General features: G+C 43.0%; 1 protein-coding gene across 1 annotated transcript; it reads right to left on the reverse strand.

Annotated features, from left to right (window-relative positions):
- Nucleotides 1–593: 593 nt before the first annotated feature.
- noxo1b (NADPH oxidase organizer 1b) lies at nt 594–3,297 on the reverse strand (the record flags this gene model as incomplete). Its single annotated transcript, XM_080835488.1, has 6 exons — nt 594–1,203; nt 1,627–1,744; nt 1,934–2,044; nt 2,387–2,601; nt 2,754–2,931; nt 3,210–3,297. The coding sequence occupies 6 exons, from the start codon at nt 3,295–3,297 to the stop codon at nt 594–596; spliced, it is 1,320 nt and encodes a 439-aa protein (XP_080691614.1).
- Nucleotides 3,298–18,242: the final 14,945 nt, after the last annotated feature.

Genomic DNA, 18,242 nt, shown 5'->3' on the forward strand with positions numbered 1-18,242 from the left:
TCAGCAAGCGAGTCATCAGCATCGGCTGCAGTAAGGTTGCTGGACCTGTAGTTGGTGACGTGTTGGACCCCTTGCCACACCTGCCGTATGTTGTTTCTGCTGAAGTGGTTCTCAATCCTCCTCTTGTATGCTGTCTTGGCCTCCCTGATGCCCCTCCTCAGGTTGGCTCTGGCAGTCCTGTACAGTGCCTCATCCCCAGACCTAAAGGCCCCGCTCCTCTCCTTCAACAGCCCATTGACTTCTTTTTCATCCAGGGCTTCTGGTTAGGATACACCCGGAAGCGCCTGTTCACTGTGACAGTGTCGACAAAGTGATTGATGTAGCACAGAACAGTTGAGGTGTACACTTCCAGGTCCTAGTGCTTGAAAATATCCCAGTTGGTGGTTTCAAAACAGTCCTACAGCTGCTGACATTCATCATCAGGCCAAGTCTTATATAATCTTGTTGTATATTTAAATATACAACATTTAAATATGTCCATGTATAAGATAAACTGCTCATTATCCTGTTAATGCCCTGTTTAACTACCCATAAACTCTGCTCTAATTATTTTTTTGTTTGTGTGGCTCTCATTAGCGCATTTAGATCTCCATCTACTGTGGGAAGAGCCGGGCTCTGGAGGCCATGGCCGCCTTGCGGGTGTAGGTGGTGCAGCGGGTGAAGATCTCCTGGGCCTGAGGCCTTGGTGGCACTCTGGGTGGGTTCGCGGCTCTGACAGTCGGGGTGCCGGCGGGGCTGTCACTGGGGCTGCCACTGCAGGATCTGCTGGGGCTCATCTCGCCACTGGACTCTCCAGTTTCGGTGCCATCGATGACCTCAGCCTCCCTCGTGGAGGACCCAAGGATCTGGGCCTCCTGCTCCACTTCTGCCCCTGACAGGGTCCACGAGCAGCTGAAGCTGAAGTCAGTCTCGTCGCTGGCTGCACTGATGCTGCTCTTGAGGCTGTCCGTCTCCTTGCGCCTCGCAACGGTGCCATCAGGCACCGTGTTGGCCCGCACCCAACGCGGTTCCAGCAGGTTCTCCAGGGATCGGAACTGACTAGTCGGGATCAGCCTGAGTGGGATGCCCTGACGCTGGGAGGGAGGCGGCTGCAGGGAGCTGAGGTTGAAGGTGGAGCTGTGGAGTGTTCTCTGGAGGCCGACATACGGGTTGTTGTAAGGCTGGAGGTACATGGATGGCACGTAACCAACCCTACCGCTGTATCTGCCAAAGAGTAGCAACAGACAATTATAAAGGATCATAAAAGTGATAAACATGCTACACTCTACCTGACTTACACACTTTCACACCTGTGTAATACTTTATATCTTCACACTCATAATTGAGGATCATAAAAGTGATAAACATGCTACACTCTATCTACCTGACTTACACACTATCACACCTGACCTGAGTAATACTTGATATCTTTACGTGCCAAAAATTGACCAACAAGAAATTCACACCAACACATTTTAGTGATGTTACAGGGGCAGCACTGAGACAATGCACTGAAATGATCTGTTGGAATTTACCCAGAAATACCTATTCAAATAGGAACTCTCATTCGTGCCCTGCCCTTGTTTGGCCTCTCCCTCACTTCCCAATCTGTGACGTTACAGACTTTTCCCAGATGAGGCAAATTACCTGATAATCCACCAGCCATCGCCAGACTTGCGCAACACTTCCACAACAGAGCCGATGTGTACAGATACTTCATCTCTGTTCTTAGAGACATAGTTCCTTGTAGCACAGTAGAATGTATCTGAAGATGATGAAAAAAAAAAAAAAACATAATTACTTTATTTTACATTTCAATAATTAATTAAATAATACAATTTGAATAATATATTTATTTGATTTATGTTGGTATATAGTTAATTGAATCATTTATTCATTGTAATACAATATTAACTATTGTATTGTCTGCAATCTCATTGGAATGATTTCTTACTTTCAGAGGAAACAGTTTCAAAGTCATCATTGTCGTCCTCTTCACAGGGCTCCAGGTATGGGGCAGGGAACCACGCCAGATGTTTTTCCTCATTCTCCACAAGCCACCAGCCTGCCAACCCAGAAAACACAACTTCAATCTATAAGTCAGCCTTCAGACACTTACACATACACACACACACACACACACACACACACACACACACACACACACACACACACACACACACACACACACACACACACACACACACACACACACACACACACACACAGCAAATAAAACACAGTCTTGGATGAAATTGTCTATCATGGCCATGGCAAACCGAGTGACACAACAAGAAATCAGAGGAAAGGTGAGTTGCTTGTTTGAGCCTCGGGGAGCCATTTGATTTGATTGAATAAACAGACCCAAAAGATTGCAATGGTAAAGGACAAGCATGAACTGACATACCTTTTTGGTCTTTGATGAGGACATCCAGGGTTTCATTTACTTCCACTTTAAAGGGTCTGTTCTTGAGGTCCTTGGTCTCATACGGGGCGACGGTGCGATAGGTCTGAGTCAGGAAAGGATGAGTTATGTTGCCCATACTGAGGCGCTTGTCTTGTGGGTTTGCTGTCCCGTCCCTTTGAATCTTCGAAAGGACATTTGATGGCATTATAATGATACTGAAAGAGCAAGGGCAGGACTTTAGCAATTTCTAGCAATCAGCAATTTAAGAGTTAATAATTATTATTTACTCAGATGGTTTTTACCCACAAAGACACAAAGATTTTGAGACTATCTGTATATCTCTTCTCAAGCAAGAAAAAAAACATACCTGTTTTTGGCAAACTCTGGTTCCAGGTCATGATTTTTTGGGCAAAAGAACTGGACAACCTCTGAACTCTGTGTGACACTGGGGTCACACTGGAGCAGCTCGGTGCAGTATTTCTCCAGAGCTTTGACGCGGTGCACACTCTTACTCGGCCCCTTCCTCTGAAAGTTCCTCTTCATGCCTGCAGTGGAAGAAATCATGATAATGTTTCAGTAGCGTCATGAATCAAGACTTCTCATTAAAAAAGTCAGGGAATGGTACCAACTGTAATCATTGCATTATTTGAACACGGATAGTATACTGCACCTCTGAATCTGGGGAGAATTCTATCCTCTTTGCGAAAAGGATTTGCCACTGGATGTTTCTTTTTCAACTGTTTCTGTTAGCAATCACATCAAATGTTGCAAGTTTTAGAAAAGGATTAAACATTTGGGGGTTTTCTTTCTGGAGATGTATTACAACTTACATGTAGTTTTTTGAAATCCTGGAAGGATCTGTAGATGATCACTTCATTCTTATCTGACCAGACCACAGAGGTCATAAACATCTGCAAAAGGTCAATTAAAAGAAGATTAATTGTATAGCTAGCGTGATAACAGAGGTGTAAAAAGTACTGAAATATTGTTCTCAAGTAAAGTACCTATACTTTGATGAAAGTACAAGTAAAGTTTTTACATCTTAAATTCTACTCAAGTAAAAGGAAAAATAGTAATGTACTTTCAGTAAAAGTTACTTAGTTACTTCCAACAACTTGATGGGGGTCGCTCTTATACAGTGCAAAAAAGAACAAGTGGTCCAAAAACTAGTTATTTTTAAATTAAGGTAAAACATTTACAAATATAAGTGCAATAATGACATTAAAGAGTTGTCATTACAACATTTAGGACCTTTCGTAAGGTAAAATGTGCCAATTTTGTTCCCATCCCATAAAACATTTTCAAATATAATTGAAAGTGGCATAATTGTGAACTCTATGGACCAGTTATAATGCAAATCAAATTCGTTAGTGTTTTGACTTCCAAAATCGGCAAAAAAGAAAGTGTGAGGGCACTTGCTTTACAGACAGGACTGAGGAATTATTAGGTAGGAGACTGTGCTGTTCCTATGTAATAATGATACATGAACCACATGACGGAAGCAATAAAATTGTATGTGTGTAAGTTGTTAGAGCACCTGTAGTCGTTGTTAAGCTGTAATATTTCAGGACTTTGTCTGAAAGTTAACAACCTTCCTCTCTTGAGCTGTTTGATAAACATGTCCATCTTGATTTTCATGTTTCATTTAATTTCATTTTCATTTAATTTTTTTTTTTTTTTACAATATAACATTTTACTGAAGCCATTTTGGTAGGTAGATGCAGCAGACAAATATAACAAACCCCCCAAGCAGACTATGTCTCTCCATCCATCCTAAAGCACTGTGCTGAACAGCTGTCACCGGTGTTTACCGACATTTTTAACACCTCACTCAAGTCATGCCACGTACCAGCCTGTTTTAAGACCTCAACCATCATCCCTGTCCCCAAAAAAACAAAGGTCACAGGACTTAATGACTACAGACCCGTAGCTCTGACCTCTGTTGTGATGAACTCATTCGAGCGGCTTGTGTTGCGGCATCTCAAAACCATCACTGACCCTCTACTGGATCCCCTGCAGTTTGCCTACAGAGCTAACAGGTCTGCAGACGATGCAGTAAATATGGCCCTTCACTCCATCCTCCAGCACCTGGACACCTCAGGAACATATGCCAGGATCCTGTATGTGGACTTTAGCTCTGCCTTTAATACCATCATCCCGGCTCTGCTACAGGACATGCTTCTCCGGCTGAGTGTGCCTGACTCCATCTGCAGGTGGATTACAGACTTCCTCTCTGACCAGAGGCAGCACGTGCGGCTGGGAAAACATGTCTCTGACCCCCGAACCATCAGCACCGGTTCCCCTCAAGGCTGCGTTCTTTCCCCTCTACTTTTCTCCCTGTACACCAACAGCTGCACCTCCAGTCACCAGTCCGTCAAGCTCCTCAAGTTCGCGGACGACACCACCCTCATTGGGCTCATCTCTGGTGGGGATAAGTCTGCCTACAGGTGAGAGATTGACCATCTGGTGACCTGGTGTGGACAGAACAATCTGGAGCTCAATGCGCTGAAAACAGTGGAGATGATAGTGGATTTCAGGAAGAACCCAGCCTCACCCACCCCCATCACCCTGAGAGACGCGCCAGTTGACAGTGTTGAGTCCATCCGCTTCCTGGGCACCATCATCTACCAGGACCACAAGTGGGAGCTAAACATCATCTCCCCCACCAAAAAGGAACATCAGAGGATGTACTTCCTGCGGCAGCTGAAGAAATTCAACCTGCCAAAGGCAATGATGTTGAACTTTACACCTCCATCATTGAGTCCATCCTCACGTCCTCCATCACCATCTGGTACGCTGCTGCCACTGCCAAGGACAAAGGCAGACTGCAGCGTGTCATTCGTTCAGCGGAGAAGGTTATTGGCTGCAATTTGCCATCTCTCCCTGGAGCGTGCGGGGAAGATTATGGCCGACCCCTCCCACCCTGGTCACAAACTCTTTGTGTCCATCCCCTCCGGCAGAAGGCTGCGGTCCATCAGGACCAAAACCTCACGCCACCAGAGCAGCTTCTTCCCGTCTGCGGCTGGCCTCATTAACAAGGCCCTGGACCCCAGCCCCCCAACACGGACTAATCCTGAACTCTGTATTGCACACTAGTCCTGCATTTTCCATTTAATATATTATGTACATTTTTAAATATATTCTAGATTTAGTTTTTCCTATAATTAATAACTTAATATTATGTGTATAATAACAAATATTTGTATAGTTTATTGTGTATGTTTATTGTTAGCACCAACGTCCCACAAAAAAAATCCTGGTAGGTGAAAACCTACTTGGCAGTAAAAACCTTTCTGATTCTGATTCTGATTCTGAAAAATGTTTTGTCTTCTGTCCACACATTTATTTTAGACATTTAACTGATAGAATTTAAGGTCTAGCCTAATAATTGGTTTCATAGCAAGGCATAGCACTATGATTTGTTGTGCCTTTTGTTTGCAGGGTATGAATAAATAAACAGGCAAAATAAGCAATAATAAAATATATTAAGTCTTTCATTCTCACTTTCCAGCTTAAAACTATGAAATGAACTGAACTTTGAACTAGTTCAGAATTTAAATGGTGTACTATGAACGTGAACTATTTATGTTTACTTGTATGAACTTAACCTTGAACTAGTTTTTGAGAGGTGTGAACTTCCACAACACTGACTTTAGGCTTATTGCAACAGTTTTGCCAGAGGCACTCTACTGATGAACAGTTTGGAGTCTTAAATTACGTAATGTGATAACTCGAAAAGCTATTGCAGTGTTTTTTTTTTTTTTTTTACAGTACAATACTTACCTAAAATTACCTGATAGAGATTATTTCCAAACACTGTTAATGACTTAAGAATATAATAATCAAGTGCCATGTATTCATATATTACTTTTATGAATCATGTGAAAGCAGGAGCATGGCTTTTCTCTGTGTGTGTGTAACTAGAATATTAGGTTCCACTAAGTCTGCATATGAACAAGAACATGTTTAGACCAGAGGAGATAAGAAAGGAACTGTGCTTCTTCCTACCTTTTGCAAAACTGCCATCCTTGGAAGACAGGGAGCCTTGGACGTGCGAAATCCATCACGTGGTTATCCCTGCTGAAAGCTAAACTTCTGACTATATAAACCTTGTGCGATGGGTTTATCATGGCCTTCACTTTCAGCCTTGTGCTGGGAGGGGAGCCCGATTGCAATTGTTGTTGTTGTTCGTATAATAAATATACTTTCATGCAGCTCCGGAGTCCTGAAGTAACTAGGGTGATTTTTCACCTATCATTACCGATTCCAAAAACTACACAAAAAAACTTCACAATTACAGTAACGTGAGTAAATGTAATTTGTTTCTTAACACCTCTGGATAGCATTCCCACAATTGCTGAATGCGCACAGCATCAGTATATGTGTGTGAGAGAGTGAGTGAATGAGAGAGCTGGAGGGAGAAGCTGATCTTACCTTAATTGTGTCCTTGTGCATCACTCCAATAATGTGCACATTAGCTGGGAAGCGTTGATAAGCCATTATGAAAAAAGAACAGACCGGTGAGTCTTATCGTCACGCTACAGATGTTGTCCTACTGCCTCCCCAATCCCAGGGTTCTATTTAAATACATACCCTTACACCAGTATTCAAAAAGTCCTTTGAGAAACTGGTCTCGCAGCACATAAGATCCACCCTTCCACGGACGACACCCTCAGCATAGACATTGACACAGCACTGAGCCACCTGATATTCCAGGGAACCTATATAAGAATGCTCTTCATAGTTCTCTTCAGTCTGCATACATAAGCTGTGGAATGTTCTCTGGAGGCCGACATACATGTTGTTATGAATGTGGAGGTACAGACCGGTTGCATTTGCACCTATAATCATAAGGTGCTTTGATTATCTGGTCTTTCAGTACATCAAATCCATCCTTCCCCCCACATTTGACCCACATCAGTTTGCATACAGAGCAAACAGGTCCACAGAAGATGCCATTGGCAAGTGCCACTCCCTACTTGACGGACAAAAAGGATTTAAATTACCACAGGCATAAGTCGTTGGTAAAAAAGCTGAAAGAAAGAAACTATTTGCACATTTTAAAACACTAGCACTTAACACCAAATACCAGGCCTGAACCAAGGTGTAATATTTGACTCAGATCTCAATTTTGAAACCCTTAGGTTGACACTGAAAGGCTTTTATCACGAGCAGGCTAGACTGCTGTAACTCTGCTTTTGTCTGGTCTACCAAAAAAAAAAAAAGTCAATTATAAACAATACAGAATGCAGTACCACGAGAACAAGACAGGGGACGCACATCACACCAGTATTAAAATCACTGCACTGGTTACCTGTTAGTTTCAGAATAGATTTCAAGATTCTCTAACTAGTCTATAAATTACTCCATAGTCAATTTTAAACTCTCACTTACTGCCGCTGCCACGCCCCCGTCATCTGATCGCAAATATATATATTTCCTTCGGAGGGTCAACTTCAGTCAAGGAGGGCAAACGGGAAGTTGCCCGAGCAACCTTAGCCCACTCCTGTGCACGTCGCTGCTCTGCCAGAATACCTAATAATGGCTGAAACGGTGGAAACCTCCCAAAAAAAACTCAGGGGGGTCAGTTTTTGATGTAGGAGACCCAGGGACTGATTAACGAACGGGCCTACCGGGCCCAGGCCCAGGGGCCCATGAGCTCAGGGAGCCCCTGAGCCAGAACCTCCTCGTGGCGTCGCTGTTATTAACTTTGTATTGATATGATGATTTGACCCGATGCGCCGTTGGCAGTATATGCTAGGCTTAAGTCATTCATGTTTGTAACAGGGGCCCCAATAGTCCTACTCAGGGATGGATTACCGAACGGCACCAGGGGCCCATGAGCTCAGGGGGCCCCTAAGCCAGAGCCTCTGTGAGACGTCGCTGTTATTAACTTTGTATTGATATGATATGACACGATGCACCGTAGATGGTATGTGCTAGGCTTAAGTCATCCATGTCAGTAACAGGGCCCCAATAGTCCTACTCAGGGATTGATTACCGAACGGGCCTACCCGCACCTGGGGCCCTAAGCCAGAGCCTCTGCGTGAGGTGGCTGATATTTACTTTGTATTGATAATATGATATGATACGATGCGCCATAGCCGGTATATTCTAGGCTTAAGCCATTCATGTCAGTAACAGGGCCCCAATAGTCCTACTCAGGGATTGATTACCGAACGGGCCTACCGGCACCACGGGCCCATGAGCTAAGGGGGCCCCTAAGCCAGAGCCTCTGCGTGAAGTTGCTGATATGCATCTCTCATTTGTGGTTTAAAAAGGTGTATTTGGTTCATTTGCTAATGGCTTTAATTAAATGTACCTATGCTTATTTGCAAACTTTGAATGTGCGCCAGGAGCGTAAGTACTGATAATGAAGTCAACACGGAAGGTTCGTACGGAGACAAGACGCTATTATTTTGGTTTTCCGATGATCTGGAGGGTAAAGCGGAAACAGCGATCGTGGGTGACAGTTATGATGACACCTTGTATTATTTGATCCCTCAAAATGGCAAACCTGTCTCTATCATGGTTTTCAAATTTTGAGGGAGAAATCATCAGTAGCAATTAAGCAATCAATAACACAATTATATGCTTATCGTGCATACACTAGGCTATATAAACTATTAAAAAGCCGATTCCATAAATTCATAGTTTCTTATCAATTTTTTTATTTTTTGTCATATACAGATATGCAATGGTTTCTGGGTAATGTGTAGCCTATCTTGATCGCCAATGTCAAGTGTCTATTTGATCATGTCACGAGACTATACGATTTAGCTGGTTTAGGCGCACAGTCTGAACGTCAAGAACTGAGCACAGTCAGAGGGACAGTACACTTGCCGAACAACGCCTTTCAAACATTAAAGTGGTGATGCATGATAGCTTTTTCAATGGGCAGGATAGCCAGCCCTTTCAGCCTCTCCTGCCCCATGCTGTTCAGGTAGTGTAGCTGTCTCTACTAAATAATGGCTCGACGACTGATGCTAAAAGAAACTTTGCATGTATTTAACTGTATGACACAACTTAGTCTACCTTTAACACCGTAAGAGCTTAATATCTCATCAGTAGAGCAGCATCCTTAAACCTTCCACAATGAATTCAACTTCCAGTGACCTTTTCCGCGGGCAACCCTTTCACCTCAAAACATCCTGGTCACGTATATACAAAATAAAAGTCTTAAATCCAACAAAACAAAATTCTTAGTACCACACTTATACTTAAAAATATTAAATCCCACACTAAATAAAGAGGGTTATCTACAGGTAGGTCTTAATCAGTTTTAATTTGGAAAAGAATCACTCGGCTGTTGCCCTGTTAAATGTACAGTAATGTCAGAAACAATAGCAGGGCAGTGCACCGAAGGTGGATGTTTCGGAGAAAACGTTGACCTGTTTACTTTCCCAGTACAATAGCCAACGTAACTTATTCGACCGTTAAATCCAACACAGTGTTGGTAAAATATATATAGCCTATACGAATATGGCGGTGTTTCTATTTGGGTGCGTGTTTTTTTGAGCGCATTTTTTTTTATTTTTTGCAAGGTGGGGGGGGGGGGGGGGGGCTTTATCATGTCCAGGCCCAGGGGCCCGTGGTTTCTTAATCCGTCCATGAGGAGACCCATTCAGTAGGTGGATTAAGCAAGACAATTGTATCAATTTGGTGGTAGCTGATTAACACATACAGCAATACCTTTTTATCCACCAGATGGCAGCACACAACAGAAAGAGGTGCCCTCTAGCTACATAGCTAGAGTAGCTATAGTTACAGGTGGAAGCTATGGAAGAAAGCTATGGAAGAAAATTGCATCCAGGAGCCTTCATAAGCAAAAATGATGTGGCTCCACAATAAATTATCCCACTTATTCATTAGATAGATACATAGATAGATGGATATGTTATTTATCCAGAGGTAAATGTATTATTTATTATTTACATTACTCAAATGTGGTATGATGTAAAATAGCTTAAGAGGACCCATGATATGTCCAGTAACAACATAAAGAAGGGGCAACATAGCCAACAATATTTATTGACTGATCTTGAAAGTATTGGCTGATAAAAGCAAAATAAGTCATTAGTTATCGGCGTTAGTGCAAGTAGCGAACATTGACACTGTGAAACCTATGAAAAGTGACAGTAGCATAGAAATACAGACTGCGTTCACAGCCTGCTAGCCGCGATTTTCTTGCGTACCAATTCTTGGAAAATCCTTGGGTGTAGGATTTCCCTGATAGGTCCTTATTGTTTTGTGGTCAATTTATCTTCATTAGTACGCCAACTACACGTAAAAGGAGTTTCTTTCAAAGAGCTAATCGAGTTGTTGCACTGAACCTTAGACATCTTGACAGATCAAAGCCGTGTGACGTAAGATGATCTACAGAAAAACACCCACATCACACTATATGTTCTTGCATAAACAGCCGGAGTAGTCAAAATCCAATAAAAATCAGTGCTATCAGAACAAACAACTTTAAAGAATAGAACAGACAGTCCATAGACATAACACCCATACAGATTGGATACTCAATAATAAAAAAAACAGCAACCATGAAGCCCAGACCACAGTATGATGTGAAAATTGTATTTGAAATTTGTATTTGAAGTTAAAAAATATGTAAAATATATGTACATGTAGAAGATACAATGCCACCCTAAACTGTCTCCAAACAGCATTAAAAGAAAAAAGGACAGAGTCCCCATTTCATCAATCAATCCTCAATTCATAAATACACAAAACATGCATCACTTGGTCCTCAAGGATATACATCCATATGAAACCATACATTATTACATAATCAGACTCTTTATCCCTTTCTGCCAAACACAGTGCTATGACAGACAGACACTACCGGTAAACATTACATAAAAGTGTCACATGTACACATTAGGTACCCAATAAAAGTACAGTTACCATGGATCTCAAACAATTAAGTATAGAATACCCTCTGCCTCTGTGTGGCATTCTTATTATATTCAAATGTACAACTTTTAAATATGTCCATGTATAAGATAAACTCCTCGTTTTACTCCTTATCCTGTTAATGTCCTGTTTAACTACTCCCATGAACTCTGCTCTAACTCTGCTCCAAAGCTGCACTCTTCAGTTTCTGCTTGTGTGTCTTCTCTCCCATTAGCGCGTTTGGATCTCCACCTGCTGTGGGAAGAGCCGGGACCTGGAGGCCATGGCCGCCTTGCGGGTGTAGGTGGTGCAGCGGGTGAAGATCTCCTGGGCCTGAGGCCTTGGTGGCACTCTGGGTGGGTTCGCGGCTCTGACAGTCGGGGTGCCGGCGGGGCTGTCACTGGGGCTGCCACTGCAGGATCTGCTGGGGCTCATCTCGCCACTGGACTCTCCAGTTTCGGTGCCATCAATGACCTCAGCCTCGCCCGTGGAGGACCCAAGGATCTGGGCCTCCTGCTCCGACTCTGCCCCTGACAGGCTCCCGGAGGAGCTGAAGCTGAAGTCAGTCTCGTCGCTAGCTGCACTGATGCTGCTCTTGCGGCTGTCTGGCTCCTTGAGCCTCGCGGAGGGGCTGTCAGGCGCTGTGTTGGCCCGCACCCGACGCGGTTCCAGCAGGTTCTCCAGGGATCGAGACTGACTAGTCGGGGCCAGCCTGTGTGGGATGCCCTGACGCTGGGAGGGAGGCGGCTGCAGGGAGCTGAGGTTGAAGGTGGAGCTGTGGAGCGTTCTCTGGAGGCCGACATACGGGTTGTTGTAAGGCTGGAGGTACATGGATGGCACGTAACCAACCCTGCCGCTGTATCTGCCAAAGAGTAGCAACAGACAATTATAAAGGATCATAAAAGTGATAAACATGCTACACTCTATCTACCTGACTCACACACAATCACACCTGACATATACTTGATATCTTTACGTGCCAAGTATTGACCAACAAAAATTCACACCAACCACTTTTGGTGATGTTACAGGGGCAGCACTGAGATGATGCACTGAAATGATCTGTTGGAATTTACCCAGAAATACCTATTCAAAGTGGGAACTCTCATTTGTACCCTGCCCTTGTTTGGCCTCTCCCTCACTTCCCAATCTGTGACGTTACTGACTTTTCCCAGATGAGGCAAATTACCTGATAATCCACCAGCCATCGCCAGACTTGCGCAACACTTCCACAACAGAGCCGATGTGTACAGATACTTCATCTCTGTTCTTAGAGACATAGTTTCTTGCAGCACAGTAGAATGTATCTGCTGGTAGATGAAGAAAAAAAAAAACATAATTACTTTGAAGTTATTACATTTCAATGATGAATTAAATTACACAATTTGAATTATATATTTATTTGATTTATGTTGGTATGTAGTTAATTGTATCATTTATTCATTGTAATACAATATTATCTATTGTATTGTCTGCAATCTAAATAAAATGGTTTCTTACTTTCAGAGGAAACAGTTTCAAAGTCATCATTGTCGTCCTCTTCACAGGGCTCCAGGTATGGGGCAGGGAACCACGCCAGATGTTTTTCCTCATTCTCCACAAGCCACCAGCCTGCCAACCCAGAAAACACAAATGAAATCTATAAGCCAGCCTTCAGACACATATGCACACACACACCCACGCACACACACACACACACGCACACACAGACAGACACACACACACTCTAGTCATTATAAAAGATGCTCCAAAAGGTCCTGAATGATACAGGCTACCAGGGGTGCAACTGCCCAGTGTCAGGGGGGTATGCAGCAACAATTTTGGCGCCCCCCCACCCCCACACACCCGTTTTTTTTCTCGTTTTTTCTTAAACAAATAAATAAATAAGTGTGCCAGACATCATCATGAATGGGCTTTAAATAATAAAGGTTTATTTTAAAGTATATCAGCCACTGCATAATGGTAATGGTACCCTATGGTGCATACAGTATGTACTGTACACACACACACACACACACACACAAATATATATATTTAGTAACAATGTTAACAAATAATAAACAGTTGCAAACATTAACATTATAATGTTAACCATTGCAACATAATGCCTTAAAACGCAAAAGTAAGCCTACAAATAAAGATCTTTTAAGGTGATGATGTGTAACAATGCTGCTACCAAAATATTCTACAGTGCTCTTTAGTTGCTATTAAATAATAACACGCCGTGCCTTTGCACTTGCCCATTTATCTAGTATTGCATCATGCCAACAGATAGCCTGAATGTTTGACAGCACAGCTAACATGAACAGTTAATGGTAACCAGAGTTACGTTTCCAGCTTCTTGTTAGTTACTGTGAATGTTACCAGAGCCCGTCTGCCACCTTATATTTACCAGTTGTTATTTTGCCTTAATAAAATTGAGATGTGTCATACATGGGATTACAGTAGGGTTTAACCAAAATCTAAATGTAGCTATCATCAGCCTAATTGATGAGGCTTAAGCTAGCCATAAACCCCCATTTGGCTGCTACATTTCTATGTTTGCAAACGCTAGCTAGCCTGTTAACATTATTTACAAGCCTCCAAGCACAAACGTAAAGTCACCTTAAAACCTACCTGTTGCCTTTCACCTTCCACTTATTTAATTGCTGTTGCATCCCCTGACATGTCTTCTCCTTTTCCCTCTTTCTTTTTCTGTTTTCAGCTCCCGACAGCTTTTTTGCTTTATCCATCTTCCATCCAACCAACTCACTACTCGTAGCCTAGTTCTAATTGCCTGTGTGTTCAGCGGTCACGGCGCTCACGCTCCCTCTTCTATGTCAAAATTCTATTGTGGAATCTCAAGAGATGAGGCGCCTACTCTAGCCTGTTTAGTCCTCTAAACTGTTATATAACATTAAGGAAATGCAGAAATGATTTAGAAACGCACAACAGCAGCTACATATAGAAAATTCTCCAAACATTTTAATTACTATTTTTTTTTTTACCATCGCTTTGACGCCTCCATGGTGCGGCGCCCCTATTCGCCGCATACAGCGCATACCCACTTTTTGCGCCACTGCAGGCTACGCATTAGCTCATGTATCTCAAAGAAAGGTTTATCTCTCCTTCTCTATTTCTTATATCCTGGTTTAGCCTTTAGCAAATTAAACACAGTCTGAGATGAGAAAGGCTGCCATTGTCTATCATGGCAGTGGCAAACCGAGTGACACAACAAGAAATCAGAGGAAAGGTGAGTTGCTTGTTTGAGCCTCGGGGAGCCATTTGATTTGATTGAATAAACAGACCCAAAAGATTGCAATGGTAAAGGACAAGCATGAACTGACATACCTTTTTGGTCTTTGATGAGGACATCCAGGGTTTCGTTTACTTCCACTTTAAAGGGTCTGTTCTTGAGGTCCTTGGTCTCATACGGGGCGACGGTGCGATAGGTCTGAGTCAGGGAAGGATGAGTTATGTTGCCCATACTGAGGCGCTTGCCATGTGGGTTTGCTGTCCCGTCCCTTTGAATCTCCGACAGGTCATCTGATGGCACTATAATGATACTGAAAGGGCAAGGGCAGGACTTTAGCCATTTAAAATATTTCTATCAATCAGCAATTTAAGAGTTAATAATTATTATTTACTCAGATGGTCTTTGCCCACAACGACAAAAAGATTTTGAGATCATCTGTATATCTCCTTCAAGCGGGGGGGAAAAAAACATACCTGTTTTTGGCAAAATCTGGTTCCAGGTCATGATTTTTTGGGCAAAAGAACTGGACGACCTCTGAACTCTGTGTGACACTGGGGTCACACTGGAGCAGCTCGGTGCAGTATTTCTCCAGAGCTTTGACGCGGTGCACACTCTTACTCGGCCCCTTCCTCTGAAAGTTCCTCTTCATGCCTGCAGTGGAAAAAAATCATGATAATGTTTCAGTGGCGTCATGAATAAGGACTTCTCCTACAAAGTCAGGGAATGGTACCAACTGTAATCATTGCATTATTTGAACATGGATAGTATACTGCACCTCTGAATCTGGGGAGAATTCTATCCTCTTTTCGAAAAGGATTCGCCATTGGATGTTTCTTTTTTAACTGTTTCTGTTAGAAGACACAGCAAATGTTGCAAGTTTTAGAAAAGGATTTTAAATAAGTTGCAGATTTTTGATAGTTGTCTTTCTGGAGATTTATTCCAACTTACGTGTAGTTTTTTGAAATCTTGGAAGGATCTGTAGATGATCACTTCATTCGTATCTGACCAGACCACAGAGGTCATAAACATCTGCAAAAGGTTAATTAAAAAAAGATTAGCTGTATAGTCAGCGTGATAATATTCCGACAATTGCTGAATACGCACCGCATCAGTATGTGTGTGAGAGAGAGCGAGTGAACGAGACTAGACCAAGAGGAGGAGGGAGGGAGATGCTGATCTTACCTTAATTGTGTCCTTGTGCATCACTCCAATAATGCGCACATTAGCTGGAAAGCGTTGATCAGCCATGATGAAAACAGTACAGACTGGTGAGTCTTGTCGTCACACTTGTGATGTTGGCCTACTGCCTCCCCAATCCCAGGGTTCTATTTAAATACACACACGCAAAAGGCGGAGCCTGGGAGGGAAAGGGTTAACGGCACGTTTTACAAGCCTAATATTTCCCGCACGTGGGCGGAGACAAAGCGTATTTGTCCGTTGACAAGAAATCAAGGCTGGCGATTTGGAATGCCTCATTGGCGCGCAACCAACTTACAACACCAAACATCGCCTGTCAGCGGTTTATGTCTCGAGCCAAATGACGTGCACCACACCACGTATAAGCAAACGGTATTTTAACAACAACAGTAAAAACGGAACGACTGTCATACGTTATGTCATTTAACTGTGATCACTACTCAGACTCAAATAAATAATACTCATGACCTTTGCTATATGAAACAGTGAGGAATTGAGGAAATGAGAGATAAAGGATAGAGGGTAAACAAAGAGGGTTCCTCATAAATAGCTCTGATTTTGCTCTTTTTCCACCCTGTCCAGGCAAACCTATTTTGCTTGTGATGAAAACGTGCAAACTGAAATACCAGTCTTAGGTAGGTAAGAGTCTTGGTCGGACCTATCCAGTTAATCTAATATCAGACAACAGTAGCAGCAAGCCTATCATCCGGCCTCAATTGACTAGCAATAACAACCTGTGGGAATGCGTGGGTCGCCTGGGTCACCGGCCAGAGTTAGCGGCGGCTGCAGGTGTGTTGTGAAACGAGAGGCGGTGAGAGGGTCTTGGCACCTGAGGCTGGAGCAGAAGCTGGCGCCATCACGCAGCGCTCTGATGCCCTGCCAAGCCTGAGCTCAGGGGGCCCTACCCAAGGTCACACGTGGCACGGGTCCTGTCTGTCTGAGGGGTCGTGCACGGGACGTAATAGCCTGTGGTCAGACCAGGTGGGCCACCTGTGCACATGTTGCAGACAGTTCACATGTTTACAGCCTCCCCTCCCCCAGCAGTCTACTTGAAGCATATATAGCCAAATGTGTGGGCTGGTATTCCCCCTTTGATTTGTTGGCATGCACTGTTTCATGTGATACTGTATTCTCTCTGATTACTTAAATAAGTAGCTGTTTCTATTCACTTATGGTAGAATATTAAAACCACCATTAGCATAAAATACACACACACACACACACACACACACACACACATTGCACGTGTGTGTTGTTGTGTGTCATTGCTGTGTGACAACAATAAACGACTTTGACTTTGACACACACACACACACACACACACACACACACACACACACATGGTAGGATAAACAAACTGACCTTCTCAAACAAAAGTTCATAAAAGTGGAGACCACTTAGGGTAAACAACTGAGTGACGTGAATGATGGATGTGTGTGTGTGAGGAGGGGGGTTGTAGGCTTGATGGGCGTGGTTGGTGTAAATAATGGGGATATAGACTTCCCTGAAACCAGAGTATAGTACCTAAAACACAGAAGTACAAAAGACACATTGTACTATCTATATGGATGATGTCAATGTATGGTCCTATATTTCAATGTGATTGAAATGTGATCCTCCTCACCCTAACCCTCTGATTCTCCTCACTCTATCCTTTGTATCCTCCCTCCTCTTCATCGCTATCATTATAAGCATTTGGCTGATGGGCCTGACCAGTCTGAAATGCCTTTTTATTGTAGGTCATTCTGATTACCCATAAACATTTATGTGTTTATAGACAGTAATTACATTTCATGTGAACATCATACTGTTACATCACAACCATAAGAAAACAACAGAAAACTATATGAGCTTTTGTTTGGTAAACCAAGGCTTAGATCGGCCTATAAACAGTGCTGTCTGAAGATCATCAACAGGAAGGTCATCAACAGGAGATAACTTACTCCTCACCAGTGCCTTCATCCTTTTCCTTTTAGAAGAAGCTTCTTATATCCATACAGCCTTCAAGTCTTGCCTTAGTGAATTAGCTAGATAGCTACCACCACATGCCAATACTGACATGCTCTGTAACCAGTGCTGACACCCAAGCCTAATGACGCCTGTGAGGCAAGTAACACCTGAAATGACAAAACATGTCATCTTTGCTCTCAAGAATGTGACTTCTGACATATGAGTCCAAGTAAATACATCTAAAGAAAATCATTTTTCTGACTTTCTGGCTTGTCTGACTTTCAAAAAATGTCTCAATGGCACCATGGGTATGTACCGTACCTGCCATACCTTAGGACTACTACATGAGTCACAGGGGCCTGCACGGACATTTTGTGGGGCAGAATGTCACACTAAATGCATTCCTCAAGCATCCCTGTCATGTTTTTACTACTTGAGGATGGCTTGTCTGACTTTAAAAAAAATGTCTAAATGGCGACCTGAGCATGTGCCATATTTACCATACCTTACGTACACCACAACGGCAGGACCTTGAGTGGTCTTGCAGAGTAAGAACTCAAATGCAGCTGTCAG

Source organism: Sprattus sprattus (genome assembly GCF_963457725.1).
Source record: "Sprattus sprattus genome assembly, chromosome: 3".
Classification (NCBI taxonomy): Eukaryota; Metazoa; Chordata; class Actinopteri; order Clupeiformes; family Clupeidae; genus Sprattus; species Sprattus sprattus.